The sequence below is a fragment of the Elaeis guineensis genome, chromosome 12 (genome assembly GCF_000442705.2).
Source record: "Elaeis guineensis isolate ETL-2024a chromosome 12, EG11, whole genome shotgun sequence".
Taxonomy (NCBI): domain Eukaryota; kingdom Viridiplantae; phylum Streptophyta; class Magnoliopsida; order Arecales; family Arecaceae; genus Elaeis; species Elaeis guineensis.
Genome location: NC_026004.2, coordinates 33,263,736 through 33,280,384, shown reverse-complemented (window position 1 = coordinate 33,280,384; position 16,649 = coordinate 33,263,736). Strand labels below are relative to the sequence as shown.

Genomic DNA, 16,649 nt, shown 5'->3' with positions numbered 1-16,649 from the left:
CTATTGCTAACGAATCTTTAAGAGGAAGGACAATTCTGTAGCTCTCTTTTTGTAATTTCTACATCTCCCACATATCATATATTTCTCTCATAAGCAATCACCCCTTATTTTGGCCTCAAGATCAATCTTGATGGCAGTGTTCTGGAACGAGGTGTTTCTGATGGAGCAAGTTTTGTTGTCGAAAAGCTAGTAGTATTTTTATTGCAGCATATAGTGTTAGGATCTATAATACCACAATTCCAGTGGCAGAATTATATATGGTTTGCGAGGAATTAAACTATGGTATATACACATTAGGAGCTTCATAGATTTGTTTAGAGGATGATTTTACGACAGTTGTCATATTGCTTTCTAATCCACCTCCCACTGATGATCGTTTGCATCCTCTATTGTAGGATTGTTGGAAAATATGGTGCTCTTTGCTCTCGATTAGTATCCCACCATACAGGATCAACTTTGTGCGGTTCTCCTACTGATCTTCCATTTTAATTTTAAAATATTTTATTTTTTGATCCGTATTTAGTTTAATTTAATGTATCCAATTTACCAAAAAAAAAAAAAAGTGGAGTTCTGCTTCTATGTAGATTTATTTCTCCATCCAAGAATCCTTGTCTAAAACCTTTATTTAGATAGTTAACAGTAAATCAGTTGTTGGACACCCAACGACAAGCAGATTAAAGAAAAATTCTCTGCATTCCAATAAAACCGGTGGCCAAACACATTCCCGATCCAACGGGGCACCATACCAATGATCCCAATCCATGAAACTCTATCAATCTCCAGGATATACAGGAAAAGTTTCGTGATTGATCCGTGGACTAATATCCAACAAAAGACAATGCTCGCCGCCCCACCTCAAAATTTTGGATACGTAATGGTAGCCCATACCCGGACGGCAGTTGACGGAGAGAAGATATCAATGAACGGAAGACGGTTGGAAACTTACCAATAGCCGACACCTCTCCCAACTACCCTCCATTAACACTGTTCCAATCCTCTCACAACCGAATATGCTCCCATGCAAACGTCTCTTTAATATTCCTCAACTTCCGGGCCAGGATATCTTATACCAGGGCAGTTTATCGTGCACGGTTATGGATAAGAACAAGAACTGGAAACAATATTTTCGGTCCAATCTGCACTGCTTAGAAAAACACACAAAAAAACAAAAAACAGAAAAAATACTGAAAAGAAACGTGAAACATGCATGTTATACCCACAATATCATGACTTTGATTTTTCTCCTCGTCTATGTTTCATTTGAATTTACTTCTATTTTATCTTTTAAAATTGGACTCTTAATTAAGTTGGTGAAATTGGCCTGAGTTCACGTATATAAAATAAAATAAAATAAAAAAACAGTTAGGCATCAACTTTTATCCTGTACTCGTTAAGAGTCCTCGATGGTAAGGCGTCTTGACCCAAACTTAACTCGCTCGTACGGACGCCCGCATAGATGGATATTGGATTATGATGATCCTTTTGCGGCCACCGTGGAGTTCTTAAATTTTTTCCATCTCCTCCCCACAACTCAGCAGGAGCCACTTTTTAGTCTCCCAACAGTAACGATCGAGCGGTCTCTCCCTTATTATATAAAGACTTGGAGTCCCAGAAGATCTCCAGCGAGAGAGTCCTCTTCTAGTTATATCAAAAGACTGCATTGTGTTTGGAGTTCCAAAGGAACTCTTAGCGTCACCATTGCCGCGACTCGTGAGAAAGGACTCCAACTAACACTTGGCCTCATCGGCACTGCATGCAACCTTAGAGTTTGCTATATATATACCCTTCTAGTTTAGTTTAAGGAGAAGGAAGGATCGAGGAGGAAGAAGTAAGAATATTCCCAAGCTCCATGGAGAGGACAGAGGAGCCTCCATTGACTCATGCCGAAAACGAGGAATTCCTTCGGATTCTAAGAGAGAGGATGATAGAGTATGGAGAGAACAAAACTTCAATTTATTTTTCTTTTATTTTGTCTTTCCTCTTGTTCATTAATCTGTTGTTGGTATTGCAGGTTAGGCGTTCAAGTTCCAAAAATGGAGATCCGGTTCGAGAACATGTTCGTCGAGGCCAACGTGCAGGCACGCCGGCATGCCCTTCCGACGCTGTTCAACACTGTCGTCAAAAGTATGCAGGTATTGGAGTTCTCCATTTTTGGAACTAGTTATTTTCTGTTTTTTATTTTCCTCCAAATTTCAGGTAATTTAATAAATTTTTAAATGCATCCTAAATGATATTTTTGGTTGGTTTGTTCGGCAAAATTATTTTTAGTTTGATCGACAATATCTGTACGTTTTAGTTTTCATCAATCATGGATAGTAGTGTAGAACTTGATGATCTAGGAATTAAGAAGATGGAAGAGAGGTGATACAATAACCTAACTTTTACTCCGTAGCCTATAACTGCAATCAAGGACAGTTGACACACGCGAAAAGCACTTGCAGTACATGGAGCAACCCAAGCCGTACATGCAGAATTCCGCATGCAGTAGTTGTGGAATTCTGATCTGTTTCATAAAGTCCATGTTTGTTAAGAAGAATGAAGATATAAGAATCATGTTTACGTTAAAAGAAATGCATCATAGTGAAAAAAAAATCCTGCAACCAATAATTCCTCATCCTCATTACCTTTGCTTTGGTAGAATTCTCTTCATTACCTCTTTTGTTAAAGCAAAATCACACAAGTAACAATCTACCATGCATTTTATTGAAAAGAATGAATGAATTGCCACAACGAAAGAGTCTAGACGACTAGCAAACAGAGAAAAATGAATTACTAACTTACCAACAAACCAAAAAGATAAATAAATAAATAAATTTTATAAGGATCCCAAAATTGACATATATTGGATTTTCAATCATGTTAGTCGGTCCGTTAAAGTTCTCTAGATCTATAGATGACCAAAAAGTTAATAATCGTCCAGCCGTGTGATCTAGAGGACATGTTGATGACCATTTGACGAGAACCCAAATCTAGTTTCCACCAAGAGCACTGCTGGCTGAACCCAAAAGTGGGACAGGGACAAGGAGACATTAACTGTGGCAGATTCAGGTATTGAGATAGATGTTTCACTGGAGTAGTTAATAGACTAATTATTAAAAAATAGGAGGGTAGGTGCCGTTTGTGGCTTGAATCACCTCGGAACTTTTCCTTTCTCCTTTCCATCCTAAAACAAAGGAGATCTTTCTACCTTCACAAATTCTTTTTAAAAAAAAAAAACAAACAAACACAACGACCTCCCGAGAGAGACGGAGAGAAAGAGATGGGAGTGGTGGTCCTGGATGGCCATCTTCCGCTTTCTCCAAGTTGGAGGGGGAAAACACAATAAATCTTCTCTCCCGTACTGTCCCATCTCTCAAGGGTCAGAACAACCGATAAAGACAGTCCCGGTTATTAAAGAACTCTTACGGTCAAAAACCTATCAACACCGCTCTTTTTGCATGGGCTCTTTTTTTTTTTTTTTTTGTTACAACGCTCAGGGTTTTTCAGTCCCATCATATGACATTGGAATCTCCACGCTGAGACTCGAATTGCAATTGTAAAATAGAACGAAATTAGCAGCCCATGCAAAATCTGTGACAGTGTCCATGTAAATTAAAATCCAGATTTTGGCACGAAAGCTTCAAAGTCAGAGTACCAGACACCAAGAAATTATATTCTACGCTTATCGTTACAGATTGGCAGGATATAATTTCTCTCCTCGAAGCTTATCACAATTAATGGGTGTAGATTAAAAAGGAGACAAAATTGGCCCGTTTGGTGATGGTTTCGTAGAATTGTACCCTTCGCCGCAAGCATTTTTCATGCGTCGGTCAAGCAGTATAAACAGAGAGGGAAGAAGAAAAGAGTTTATTACGTGTAAGTTATGCTTTATAACGTTCATGGGCGATAATTTCTGACTTCGGACTCATGTGGGGGGCTAATGGTTCACATCCCGGTATCTACTCCCGTTGGTCAATATTTCTGACTTTGGACTCATGTGAGGGGCCATTGTTGACCATATTTTGCACCCATGTCAACTAAATTTTTACTCTTGCTACCTTAGAATTCAAAATATTAGGTGCACATTATGAGGATTGCCTCGAATGACTTCAATAAGAGATAGGACACTCTTGGGCTGAACCCTGATTGATTTAATTATAGAGATACCTAACTACTGATGCATGACCGCATATGGTAATGAAAAAAAAAGAGGAGAATTCTTGATTCCAAGACTCATTTGGCTATATATCTTTCTGACTTTTTATGCATTGTCCCTGACTTTTATTTTCATATGTTTGAGATGCGTAGAAGTTTATTAATAGCAAATTCAAACTATGACTGGTCAAAATCAACATTAGCGATGGAGATTTTTCTGCACGGAACTCGAGACGGCCTCCTTCCAGGTCACCTATGAGTCATCTGACATGCAGTTGAATCTGCATGCAGAAACATGGAGCTCATATGCCTTGCGTGCAGGCAAGAAAAGCCTACACAAAGTCTGTAGAGGTTTAACACTCAACAAACAATAAGAGAAAATGAAGGAAGAAGACAAAAGATAGAGCAATGACGTGGTATCAATGTCCATGATTCGCGGATTAGCCATAAGTATGAAGCCGCCAAAATGCTTGCTTATTTTGAAAGAAATCAATCTTGTTGATTCCAACTACATGTCAACCCAATAATAGCTATCACATCTATCATCCACCCCACCCGACGTCTTCTCTTAGTAAATTATCATCAATAATTGAGGAATATGTAGTAGTAATTTTGAATTTGGAGGAAATACCTGAGGCAAAACATATTTAAAAACCGGTGCACTATAGCTGAATATAATGGATGCAAATTAATGGAACTAAAATGAAAACGGAAAGAGTAATGATGAGGTTATGATGGTTGGGAGGGGGATGGTTATGAAGAGTACAAAGAGTGATGGTTATGATACATCAGGGCTTTTGAGATGTGACGTTGTATTTTAGCTGGTTTTATCTTTAATTTTTTTTTTTTTTAATTAGCCATGACTAGCATGTATCCTGAATTTCTATATTAATTGTGATCATGATGATATCTTCAAATTTAAATTTAATTTTATTGTTAATAATCATTATATACCATGTCTTCTTTTATTCTTTGATTATATATGATTCCCAAGTGAGAACTTAAATGGGTTGTTCGGTGTGTATGTTGTAAAATAAATGTTTAAAATAAATAGGTTTTATTACCCAAAAAACAAAGGTTAACTTCGGGCTTCCATTTTCCGACCCGATTATGAGTAGGTTGGCATTTGGTTGAGACGTTTTTGGGCTAGACCCAACTAGAACCAACTTGGCCCATTGCCAACAAGGGCAGAAGAGCCGCATAGGAATGAAAGTTTAGCCAGATTAGATAGAGTCTGTTGGGCACCTTAATGGAAGATGATGACAAGGGCCTAAGTACTAATGAAGTGGCTAATTTGGGTTGCTTTGTAATAGATAAAAGAATTTGTTCATGAATTCCATCAGGGAAAATATTTTGATGCCCCTTATTTGCTCAATAACAATTCTTCAAACCCATTAATGCTGCCACTGCAACTTCTTAATTAACCATCCCCCATACATTGTACCAAGTCCCATGAGTTACACCAATCCCCTTGCAACATGCATTAAAAGAGCCTATCCATCCTCTCGTATATTTGGTGAAACATTAAAAAAAAAAAAATGAGCATGATTCCCTATTCTCTTTAGCACAAGAGAAATGAAAGAAAGTATGGAAGATATTTATAATTTTTTTATTAAACTACCTTTTGATAAAAAATTATTATTAATTTATAACTTATTTATACTCAACAAGTATGGATGTATAAACTTGCAAATTTTATAATTATAATTATATAAAATTATATAAACACTTAATTTAATTTAACAAATAATTTTATAAATTGATTATAAATGAATTAATTTATTATATATTAATTATATAAATACTAATTAATTTATAATTTATTTAAATATTTAATTAATTTTATGCAAATAGTCAATTAAAAATAGTAGATATAAATAAAAAAATAGAAGATAATTTTAATTATTTAATTATGATTATAAAATTAAAATAATTAATAATCTAATTTAATTATATATGATTGATAGTACAGATAAAATAAATATATATATAAATAACATGAATGAAAAAGTAAAAAAATATTATAATTTTATTAAAAAATAATAATGAATAATTTTATCGATGCAAAAATTTATCCCTCATAAACTTCATCCATCCTTCCTACATCTTCTCAAATTAGAAAAATAAAAATTGATGAACCAGAATGAATAGACAATCCCGCCATTTCATCTACCCTCCTTAAAACCTTTTGAACCAAATGATGGATAAAAACCATTCATCTTTCTAATCCCATCCATTCTTTCTCTTATAACTCTAGCCAAACATAGAGATAATGTGCACGTAGTAGACACTATCCAGAAAATCATTTCAACATATAAGGTTTCAATGAAACTGTTCCTTTAAATTCATTTGAAAAGTAAAGGACTTTCTTTTGTTGAATTCTTAACTAATTAGCTTAGTATAAAGCCAGATCAACCTCATTCTAGAAACGAAGTTAAGCATCAAGACCGTAAAACAAAAATACCAAAAATAATACAAAAGAAATAGTAAGTTTAATCAGATATTTTTTGGTCACATTTTAGCACATACCGGTCAGAAGATTGAAAATATCACTTTCAAGAAAGTGGTCTTACAAAAATAAGCTTGAGATAAGTTAGGTGCTTAGGATAGAGGTTGAGCTAGAAGAGCTTCACTAATGGGCTGAGTGACTTGCCCATATTAGTTCACCCCTGAATTCAGTGGAAAAAGAGTACAAATAATCATCAGTTGGTGCCACTGCGACCAAATACAGGGTTGTGGAAACAGAAGTCTTCTGTCCAACTGCCATTCTACAAATATTGTGTCCGGCTCGAGAGTGAGAAAAAGCAGGAAAAGGGCCACTTATAATTCTTGAAAACATAATTCCTGCTAGGAATGCAGTAATTCGTGTTAGCCCAACAAAAGCAGGAAAATTATCCGAAACAACATCTTTTTTCACTGACAATTATCCAAAACATAACAATTATCTAGAAACCAGTAATTTAGAATGAAGCAAGAAGACATTCTCATGGATGAAATCAGGAGGAAATATAATATTGCCTTAGTACACAATATGATCAATAAGAATCATCAACATGAATTGGTGCCTCTTAAAATCTACAAAATTTTGACACTACTAAAATAATATGGCAAATTCTGCAGCCGAGTCTGAGAATCAAACAAGTAAAACATTAATAAGTCTATCATCCAGGAATCAAAAATTTGATTATCATTTCTACAGGCATCCCAAATTCAATCATCCAATCCCCAAATGTCAAAATAAAATCAACATAAAAGGCACAAATGACTGAGAGAAATCATTCTGAGGTAAGCCATAACATCAACCTCAGATGGGGGAATGAGTTTTCAGACTTACTGGGGACAAGCATGTTGATGACAACAGCATGGAGGGAGGTGCCACATTAGCACATGGTGAGGTGCTTGCAAGAACAAATACCGAGGTACCGAGGAGAAGTGGTGAGGTATCAAGGTGATGCTATGAAGCTGAGCAGGATCCATTCGGAGGAAGCCGAGTGGGAGGAACTGAGGAAGCCACTACAGAGGAAGATGGCCACTTAGGATTCCAATTGGAGAACTACAAAGAGGTCATCCAAGAATCAGGGATTCCCAGTGACAACAATTTTTTTCCAAAAAAAAGGGTCGAATCGGATAGAACCAGCCGGCTTGACCAATTTCTCCTGTTCTTTTGGATTTGACCGAATTTTGACCTAAATATCCTTTATACTGGACCGGACAGATGACCGACCCTGGTTCAACCAGTCAAACCAGCCGATCCGGTCCTGTTTTAGAAATATTGGTAACCAATGTAATGCAAGACAGCAGAGATTGAGTAACATGGTTAAAAAATGCAAGATGATTGAACATAGTATAAGTAGGTTGGTTGGTCATAGTTTTCGGTCCCAGCTTGTGGACACTTATCCATGCTAGTTGTTTCGCCATAGGAGCCAGGTATTATCAAGCTGAAAAATATTGTGCTAGCAAAATAAAGCTCTTTTTCTTAAGATAGAAGTAAAGCCCAATTATCAATAAAATTTTAAAAAAAATTAAAGGAAAAAACATAGGTGCATATTGCAAGTTAATTGAAAAAAATAGCTATTTTCTTAAATGCTTCAAAGAATCCCATACTTTACGACATTAAGTTAGTTTTATTTTTCATTTTTGAGAGTAAAATATGAGTTCCCCATGGATTCATTTTATGAGAAAGGAAATGTTCTACCAAGAAAAAAGAAAGGAAATGAGTACAAAAATTAAACATTTAAAAGAGGAAGCTGAGACACTAAAGGATACAAGATTTTTCTCAAAAGGATCAACATTAGAGGCAAAATTCTCAGAATAAACATAACTCTATTCTTCCAGCTGGACTACATCTCACGAACAACTGAAACCAGTTCTTACTCTTCCTGTTGAAGATTTTACCTTTGAAGCCATAATTTCCACCAAATGACCATAATTTCTACCAGAAAATGATATTAAGTTAGTTATTTGAATCTTAATGAATATAAAGGTATTTCTTCTACTCGGATTAAGATATTAAATGGATAGTTATTCTGTCTTCTACTGGGATGAATAATGCTTGTATAGTTGTTCTGTCAAAACTTTATATTTTATCATTCAAGAAGGGCCATAAGCGTTTTACTTTAAAAACTATAGAAAAGATAACATTTTCCATTCTTTTGTATTGCAATGATATCATGTTATAAATTGGATGATTTGTTTCAACAGTGAACTTCTATAGATATATGCTCTTATCTGTAGCACCATTTATATTTTCTTAGTGTAGAGTCTGTAGACTATTCTCTCCAAGTTGCACAGAAACTTTGACTAGAGTTAATGATAATGGCATTATGCTATCACTCTTCTCAAAAAAGAAAAAGTTCAATGCTATCAGAATGCAAGTTTTCCAGCTTCTAACTCAGATAAGAGCTCAATAGATAAATATGTAATATGAAACAGGAAATGATGGGATTTTTGAACTTCAGCCCTGCAAAGAAAAAATCTATCAAACTTCTCAATGGAGTGAAGGGGTTGATAAGGCCATCAAGGTATGGAATCATGCTATGCTTAGTTGAACATTTTCCTGGAAAAAATTGTTTCTTTCATATCTTCATAGTTCATACAACAAATACGAATTTGAGATCATAATTCCAAAGCTTTCTTTTATTCATCCTGTATTTTTATTCAATGAATTAGTCATCAGCATCTCAAAATAGGAAAAATATCTATGTTGCATAAACCTTAACCAATTGTAGGTAAATATGCTCTGTGTTTACATAAATCTACAAGCTATATTTAGAATAATGAATACTAAATATCTCAATCATGAAATATTTATTGGATCATGTTCACAATGAGAGCAACTAAGGCCATATTAGTTTATGTTTTGTGCCCTGTATTCTTTGATAGGGTGGAGGGTAGATGAGGCTTATGGGCAACTTGTATCCACATAATCAAAAGCCTATCCTAAAACCCCTAAACCTTCTGGCCTCAAAAAAGTTGTAGCCAGAACAAAGATTAACATTTTGGTTTCAGCGCTGTGCGAATAGCTAACAATACCATGCCATATCATATCAAACATGAGACAAGCTGATAATAAAAAGCCAGTACTGGTGTGTTATAGCAGTGGCACACATCTCATCCTAACCAACAGACCATATCAACATTGTATCAGCTCAGCACAACAACACCAGAACAGTCCGAAACTCTAAGCATTTAACACAGAAACATATTATTTATTTCAAAGAGGTGCTTTACAAAGTGGATTATGCAATTTTGAGAGTATTTCAAAACAATTATCACAAATATATATTTCAGAGATATGTAGTTTAAAATACTCCAGTTAGGTTGAGGTTACTTGCCGAATCTAAGTCTAACAAGAAAGCCCTTCTTAAACATAATCTTCTCTAACACCTAACGAATATAGATAATTTATACATCAAACATATACCCTAGAGCCCTTTAATTGGTCTAAATAACCCTAAATCTGCTATATAATCATTCTTTTGTACAATTAATAAGAAACTTTACTAAAGGCAAAGTATCGTCTTCAGTTACATGCTGAGTAGTTGGCTCTTAGTACTAAAAATATTAAATATAAGAAAGAAAGTCCTTTTTTTTCCTTTCAAAGTTGTCTTTAAGAAAGATAAGGAAAGTGATAACAAAATAATGATCTAACATAACCAAAAAAAAAAAAGATGATGTACGCACCAGTAAACTTTAAGTGTTGCGTAAACTGGTGGCATGATACGCCTGTCAATTTATTATTTTGTGAATATTAACATATATCTTCATCTTTTTTTGTTGTTTTATCTTTCTTTTTGAAACATTGTACAACTTAATCGCTTAATTCAGATTCTAAGTAGTTTAATTATTTATAAGATTCTTGACCATGGAAGATAGTACCATCCCGAACCAAGGCATACTGAATCGCTTGATTTGGGGCGTACCGAACCATAATGGGTGCGGACCGACATAGTTCCTCCCCTCGTTTTTAGAAATCAGGGGAGGGAGGGGCATAGGGAGAAGGAGAGGAAGAGAGAGAGGGGGGGAGAAATCGAGAGGGAGAGAGAGAGAGGGGGGTTTTGAGCCCCCATCTCCTCCAATTACAGGAAAGCAAGGCCTCTCCTTTTTTGGTGTGGTTGGAGACGGGGGCTTGAAAGCCCTCTCTCTCCCTCAACCCCCACTCCCTCTCTCTCTCTCCTTCTCCCCCTCTTCCTCCCTCTCCCTCCCTCCTCTATCTTTTTTCCACTCTTTCCTTCTCCTTCTCCCCCTCCCTCATCGTCTCTGTTTGTGTCGGTACAGGCCTGGAATGGAATGGTATCATACCATGCCATCGGGCAACTAGTACAGATATTGGTACTGGCACAGCACCTTGCTTTTGACCTTCATACAGTAAGTCTTTTTCCAAGTAGCTAACCAATATGAATTTTTATTACTACCTTACATTTACAACCATCCAACATAAATGGATATAGGCTTTTCCACCATCTTATTTAAGAGTCAAACAAACTAAGAAAAAAAAACCTAAATCATTTTGCCCATAGATTTTCTCCAATCAACTAATTAATATGAACTTGCACAACTATTATGCCTTTATAGCTGTCTAATATAAAAGGATATGGATTTTTTTCACCACCTTATCTAGGATTTAAGCATACTTAAAAGAAAAACTAAATATTTTTCCTTGCAATCAAATTTTCAAACTTAATTAAGTGTCACAAGAAGATAGAATCTAGCCATATTAAATAGATTATTACACTATTTTGTACCAATAACTTATTTCTTAGTATATTATAGCATATGTAAAATGGATTGGTAGATTTTCATACCTAAATAATGATATCTTAATTCTCTAAATATATAAGAAATGACATAAAAAGTGATATAATCATATGGTATTTTCCTCTTCAACTATTCTATGCCTCACATGATGGATTGCAACTTCTAATATGTAATCGAAAAATTTAGCATGTTATACCAAGAGGATCAACAAATTCACTATATTTTAAATCAAAAATATTATTCTACTCGTGATTTTGATTCAATTAGTTCAAGACCATATGCAAATGAAAACAACTCTTTTGTTCCCATTTTTAATTTTCTATCATAATATCAAACTACCTTATTGCTGGAACAATATAATTATTATGATGAATAATAAGACTTCATAAACATATTTCTTATTATTTTTTCCATATACTTAAACACTGTATTAGAAAGCTATCTGAAATGATTTTTTCCCTACAAAAATTGATATTTGTAAAACATTTACAAAGCATGAAAAAAAGCAAACTATTGACTACTTGATGAGATGAAGATATTGAGTTACAAGAATTTTCTTAATTTAAAAAAAAAAACTATTCAATTTTTAAGTTTAGAAAAAAAGATACATTCTGATATCTTTTTAAATTTTGAGATTAGACGTTTAAAGATTATATATATATATAATTTAAGATGATATTTGATTAACAAAGAATTTATGTGATATTGTCCATTTAAAATTTAAAATTACAAAACATCAAATTTGTTAGCTCCTTTAGAAAACTACATAACTCATCTTTTTGCATATGCTGCTTTAACTAAATTATCTTTTTTGATATGTTGTTTGATGACACAATAAACTAAACAATTTTAGGACAAAATTTTCAATCATTTGCTAATCTCATTTGTCGAATGTGGATTAGTATAAGAAAGATTTTACTTAGTTTTTAGTTATAATTTTTATATATCAACATCCACAAGAATCTATAAATAAAAAAATATTGGAGAAAAGGTCTTGAATTAAATATGTGAATTGAAGACAAGAATTTTTTATGGGCATTGGACTTATTAGTTGTCCTAGTTCACAAGCTTAGATAGATATGCACATGCTAGTTTTAATAGCAACAGATGCAGAATGATGCCACATATTCATTATCCTACATATAGTCATTTATTTATATTAATCACTGATATCATGATACTAATTTCTATTACTAATTAACCCTTGTGATATTGGATGAGGTAAATTATAGATATGCCATATCTAAACTGATGTAGAGCCAGTTTAATGAAGCTTTAAAACCATAAAGTTAAGTCTAAATCGAAGAAGATAACTTATTTGATAATCTTAGTCAACTGTACATTGAATTATGTTATATGAAACTTTACAATAACTCAGAAAACAAATATCAGGAAATTTTTATTTTAGTTTCAAAAATGAATGCCAACATAAACTTATGACTGAAGCTATGTATTCATTCCTATCTATTGATATGAAATATTAATTTTGAATTGATTTGCATAAATATAAACTTACATATCTAAAATCATTAATTCAATTTTACGTTACGACAAATAAATGTCTTTTTATCAGGATGACACTTGTTCTTGGGCCACCAGGATCAGGAAAGTCAACATTATTGAGAGCTTTGTCAGGAAATTTGGATCCCACCCTAAAAGTAAGTAATAATTCAGCAGTTTTGCTTCCTAAATGATTATCATGGATCTTAATTTTGAAATGCTTATATCTTTTAGTACTTTAATTGGTCCAATTTTGATTTTTCCCTTTTCCTCTTCTTAAACATACATATGCAACTAGTTCACTGGAAGAGTCACGTATAATGGTGAAGAACTTAGTCCTTCCACTCCTCAATGTGTTTGTGCATATGTTAGCCAACATGACCTCCATCATGCCGAGATGACTGTGAGGGAGACGTTAGACTTCTCTGGACGCATGTTTGGAACCAGTAAAATATTTGGTAAGGATTACGGAATTTATATCTTTTCATCATACTTAAAGATAAACTATGTGCTTCCATTGGTACATAAGCACTGTCTTTTCATGTCAAATTGTGTTGTAAAGAAACAATGGAATCATTGTATACTCTAATTATTTATCTTTCAATAATGGAGATGTATATCACAGTAAATTCTAAAAAAATAGATCTTCACATAATCCTAGTGACATAAAATTTTTAAAAAATAAAAAGAATTATAAAATATAGTGTGATAGACTTCAATATAATGTATCAAATAAGACAGATGAAGCTTCAAGAAAAGCCTGAATAAGACACTACAAAAGTATTGGGGAAGCAGGGAACAGAAAACAATAATGCAGTAGTATTTAGAAATTAATGAGACATATATCCAAAAGGCATCAAAACCTTTGACAAATAAATAACTGAGTTGGTTTTTCCTCCATACACATACATTATATATTTATATGCGCAATGTATGGGCACAAAAGTGTATGTGAACACCTATAATGATACAGATACCCATATTGTGATACACATAACACAACCACATTGACCTATACTACATGCATGCATTTAAAAATTTAAGTGGAAAAAGTTTCTTAACAATTGAAAGAAAACCCTATAATTCAAAAGCATTTATAGGAAATGTTCTTAATTGCAACTAGATTTATTTAGGCATTCATCTAATGTTTATTAGAAATAAGTAGTGTTATTTTTTAGTAACTAATATATGTGTTATTGCTACCTAAATATCGCTACCAAGAAAAGAATCAATTTACTTGACTAGCATCTTTTGGCAACTTGAATTGATTATCTGGTTGTGTTTATCTTAGAGATGTTGGGGGAAGCATTTGAAAGGAAGAATAATACCATCAAAAACAAACTAGATTTGGAGACAGATGCCATCATAAAGGTGATGGTTTAGTTTATCATTTGTTTCCCATGCTAGGCCTCATAATAAAGATATAGCATCTATCATACTGACTTTTGTTTTATGCCAACTTTATACAGGCCACCACTTGTGGAGAAAGCAAAAACCCTACAACAAATTATATCATCAAGGTACTAATTTTTTTAATTTAACATTTCAAACCTTTTTTTAACTACTTCATAAAATAAGAAATTTATGGAGTAAAAAACTTTTAATTTATTTAGTGCAAACATATTGCATTTAAATCCATATGAATGCATAGCTTGAAAGGAGCACGACTTGCATTATATAATATATAACATGATTCTAGATTCTTTCATGGTAAATAATGAAAAAAAATTACAAATGATTCTTCTAACATCACTAATTTGGCAGTAATCAATTTAGTATCATCAAAACAACAATTGACAACTATTTTATCATCATGATAATTAAGTTTTTGAAGCACCATATCTTGATAGATTGTGGCCTAATATTACCCAACCTTAGAAGATGCTTGAAAACTATATTAGCCATAGGAAATACTAGCATGAATTTAATGATGAACAATGTAAAGGTAATAACAAGAAAACATATTGGGCACTTCTTCGAAAAAAACACTGGAATGCATACTTTCTATTGATAAAAGTTCTTGAACAGAGGTTCAGATGCTTGGTTAGAAATTGTTGTAAGGACAATCATTAGTGACACATGAAGCAGCTTCATAAAGAAGGTTTTATACTCTGCTGATGATCGAGCAAAAATATTTCAAAGATGCATAAAGTTGCCCTGATATCACTAGATTAGAATCAATCTTACATTCATGTTAGACTGATGGGTATTCGTACGGGAGTGTTTTTTTTCAAATGAACTCTATGATTTAAAGTCAAGGTTGCTAAAGTCCAAAACTCCAAGCTAAGCTTGTGGACAGGGTTAGCAATCTTGGAACTAGGTACTGTACCACCTTGGTATAGGATCGGTACAATATAGTACCATGTCCCTTGATAGTAGGTAGCTTCTACATAGCATAGTCCTAGTTCACTGTTTTCTGTTTTTCAATTTTTTAGTTGTTATGATTATTTTGAGGCCTAGGGATCTTGGTAATGTGAATTAAGATTGTTTTAATGTTATTTTTTATTTTATATTGGTCTTGGAGACCTTATGGTTGCTTGATGATCATACATTATAAACCACCTCATTCATTAGCATGAATTTCATAAAGTGGATCTACATCTTTTAAAAAAGGATCATATTTTTAGACATATAAGTGACGTTATAATTTAATTTCACTTAATACAGGTGATAATTTATAAAATAATACAAAAAATATGCATGCCCTAGAAAATATGTCCCAATTACAAATACATGCCATATTTTTCATGATTTTTAGTTGAATTAATAATTTTTTAGTTATTAAGCATCTAAAAATTAGATAATTTATTTGTAATGCAAAAAATGGTGGGATTACCTCAAAAATTACTTCTAAATTATCTATACCGAATAACAGTTTTTAATATTTTGATTTTGCTAAATATTTTGATTTAATTAAAAATATTTAATTATAAAATATTTATAAGATTAATTTTAATTTGGATTAATGTAGAACCCTACTGGGGTACTACATATATACTTTCAGCTATAGATACGTCTTAATCACCACTTATTTTGGAAATTTATTTGAATTTGGACCTTAATCTACGTGGCCATAACTATGTCCAAATTTAAACAAATTGCTGCCAAAAAGGACAACACATAAGATGCACAAACCTATAGAAGCTACCTATTCAATTTAAGATGTTATTTTTTAACAAAAAAAAAATTGTAATTAAAAAATTACATATTCAACAGAAAACATGAATTCTTCTTCGGTGCATAGATCACCTTTAGATATTCAATATATCATGAAATCATGCCAAGATACAAAATTTTAGCATGTTCCCCTTTATTTTATCATTTTCCAACCTATTTTAGGCATAAAAGAAAAAAAAGGAGAAGAACGAAAATGAGGGAGGGGATTATCCTAATCTCCGCTTGGATTGGGCTCAAAACCACAAAACATCTTTTCTCCCCTAATTTTCCTCACCTTCCCACCCTTCTCTTCATGTTGTCAGCAGAAAAAGGAGGAGAAAGGCATCAAGATGCTCCTCACTCTTATAGTCACAGGGGGCTCGGAACCGACTTGAACCAAGTCATACCCAAAAGAACCAGCAGTTCAACTCAGTTCAGACCGAGTTCCAAACTAAACTAGCAAACCGATCTGGTGGTCGGTCTTGCAAACATTGCTTGTTGGAAAGCTTTTATGTAGAAATTTATAAAAATCCAAGACTTTAAGAAAAGCTTGAGGAAAAGCTCCTACAGAAATTTGGCATAAACTAATGGCCTCTTGCAAT

General features: G+C 33.4%; 1 protein-coding gene and 1 long non-coding RNA gene across 38 annotated transcripts in view; one reads left to right on the top strand and one right to left on the bottom strand.

The window, feature by feature from the left end:
* Nucleotides 1-1,604: 1,604 nt before the first annotated feature.
* The window catches only part of LOC105054712 (ABC transporter G family member 45), a 33,388-nt gene continuing 18,343 nt past the window's right edge, over nucleotides 1,605-16,649 (top strand). Inside the window, exons 1-7 of the mRNA XM_010936280.3 lie at nucleotides 1,605-1,929; nucleotides 2,012-2,132; nucleotides 9,067-9,155; nucleotides 12,965-13,049; nucleotides 13,190-13,349; nucleotides 14,183-14,262; nucleotides 14,361-14,411. Coding sequence (XP_010934582.1) covers nucleotides 1,850-1,929; nucleotides 2,012-2,132; nucleotides 9,067-9,155; nucleotides 12,965-13,049; nucleotides 13,190-13,349; nucleotides 14,183-14,262; nucleotides 14,361-14,411 — 666 coding nt within the window. The 5' untranslated portion in view covers nucleotides 1,605-1,849. The remainder of the gene's footprint in view (nucleotides 1,930-2,011; nucleotides 2,133-9,066; nucleotides 9,156-12,964; nucleotides 13,050-13,189; nucleotides 13,350-14,182; nucleotides 14,263-14,360; nucleotides 14,412-16,649) is intronic.
* Nucleotides 6,605-16,649, bottom strand: part of LOC105054711 (uncharacterized) — a 28,437-nt gene continuing 18,392 nt past the window's right edge. For all 37 annotated transcript variants that reach the window (XR_002165851.2, XR_012135718.1, XR_012135729.1 and 34 more), the window contains one exon: nucleotides 6,605-6,978. This is a non-coding gene — a long non-coding RNA (uncharacterized lncRNA). The remainder of the gene's footprint in view (nucleotides 6,979-16,649) is intronic.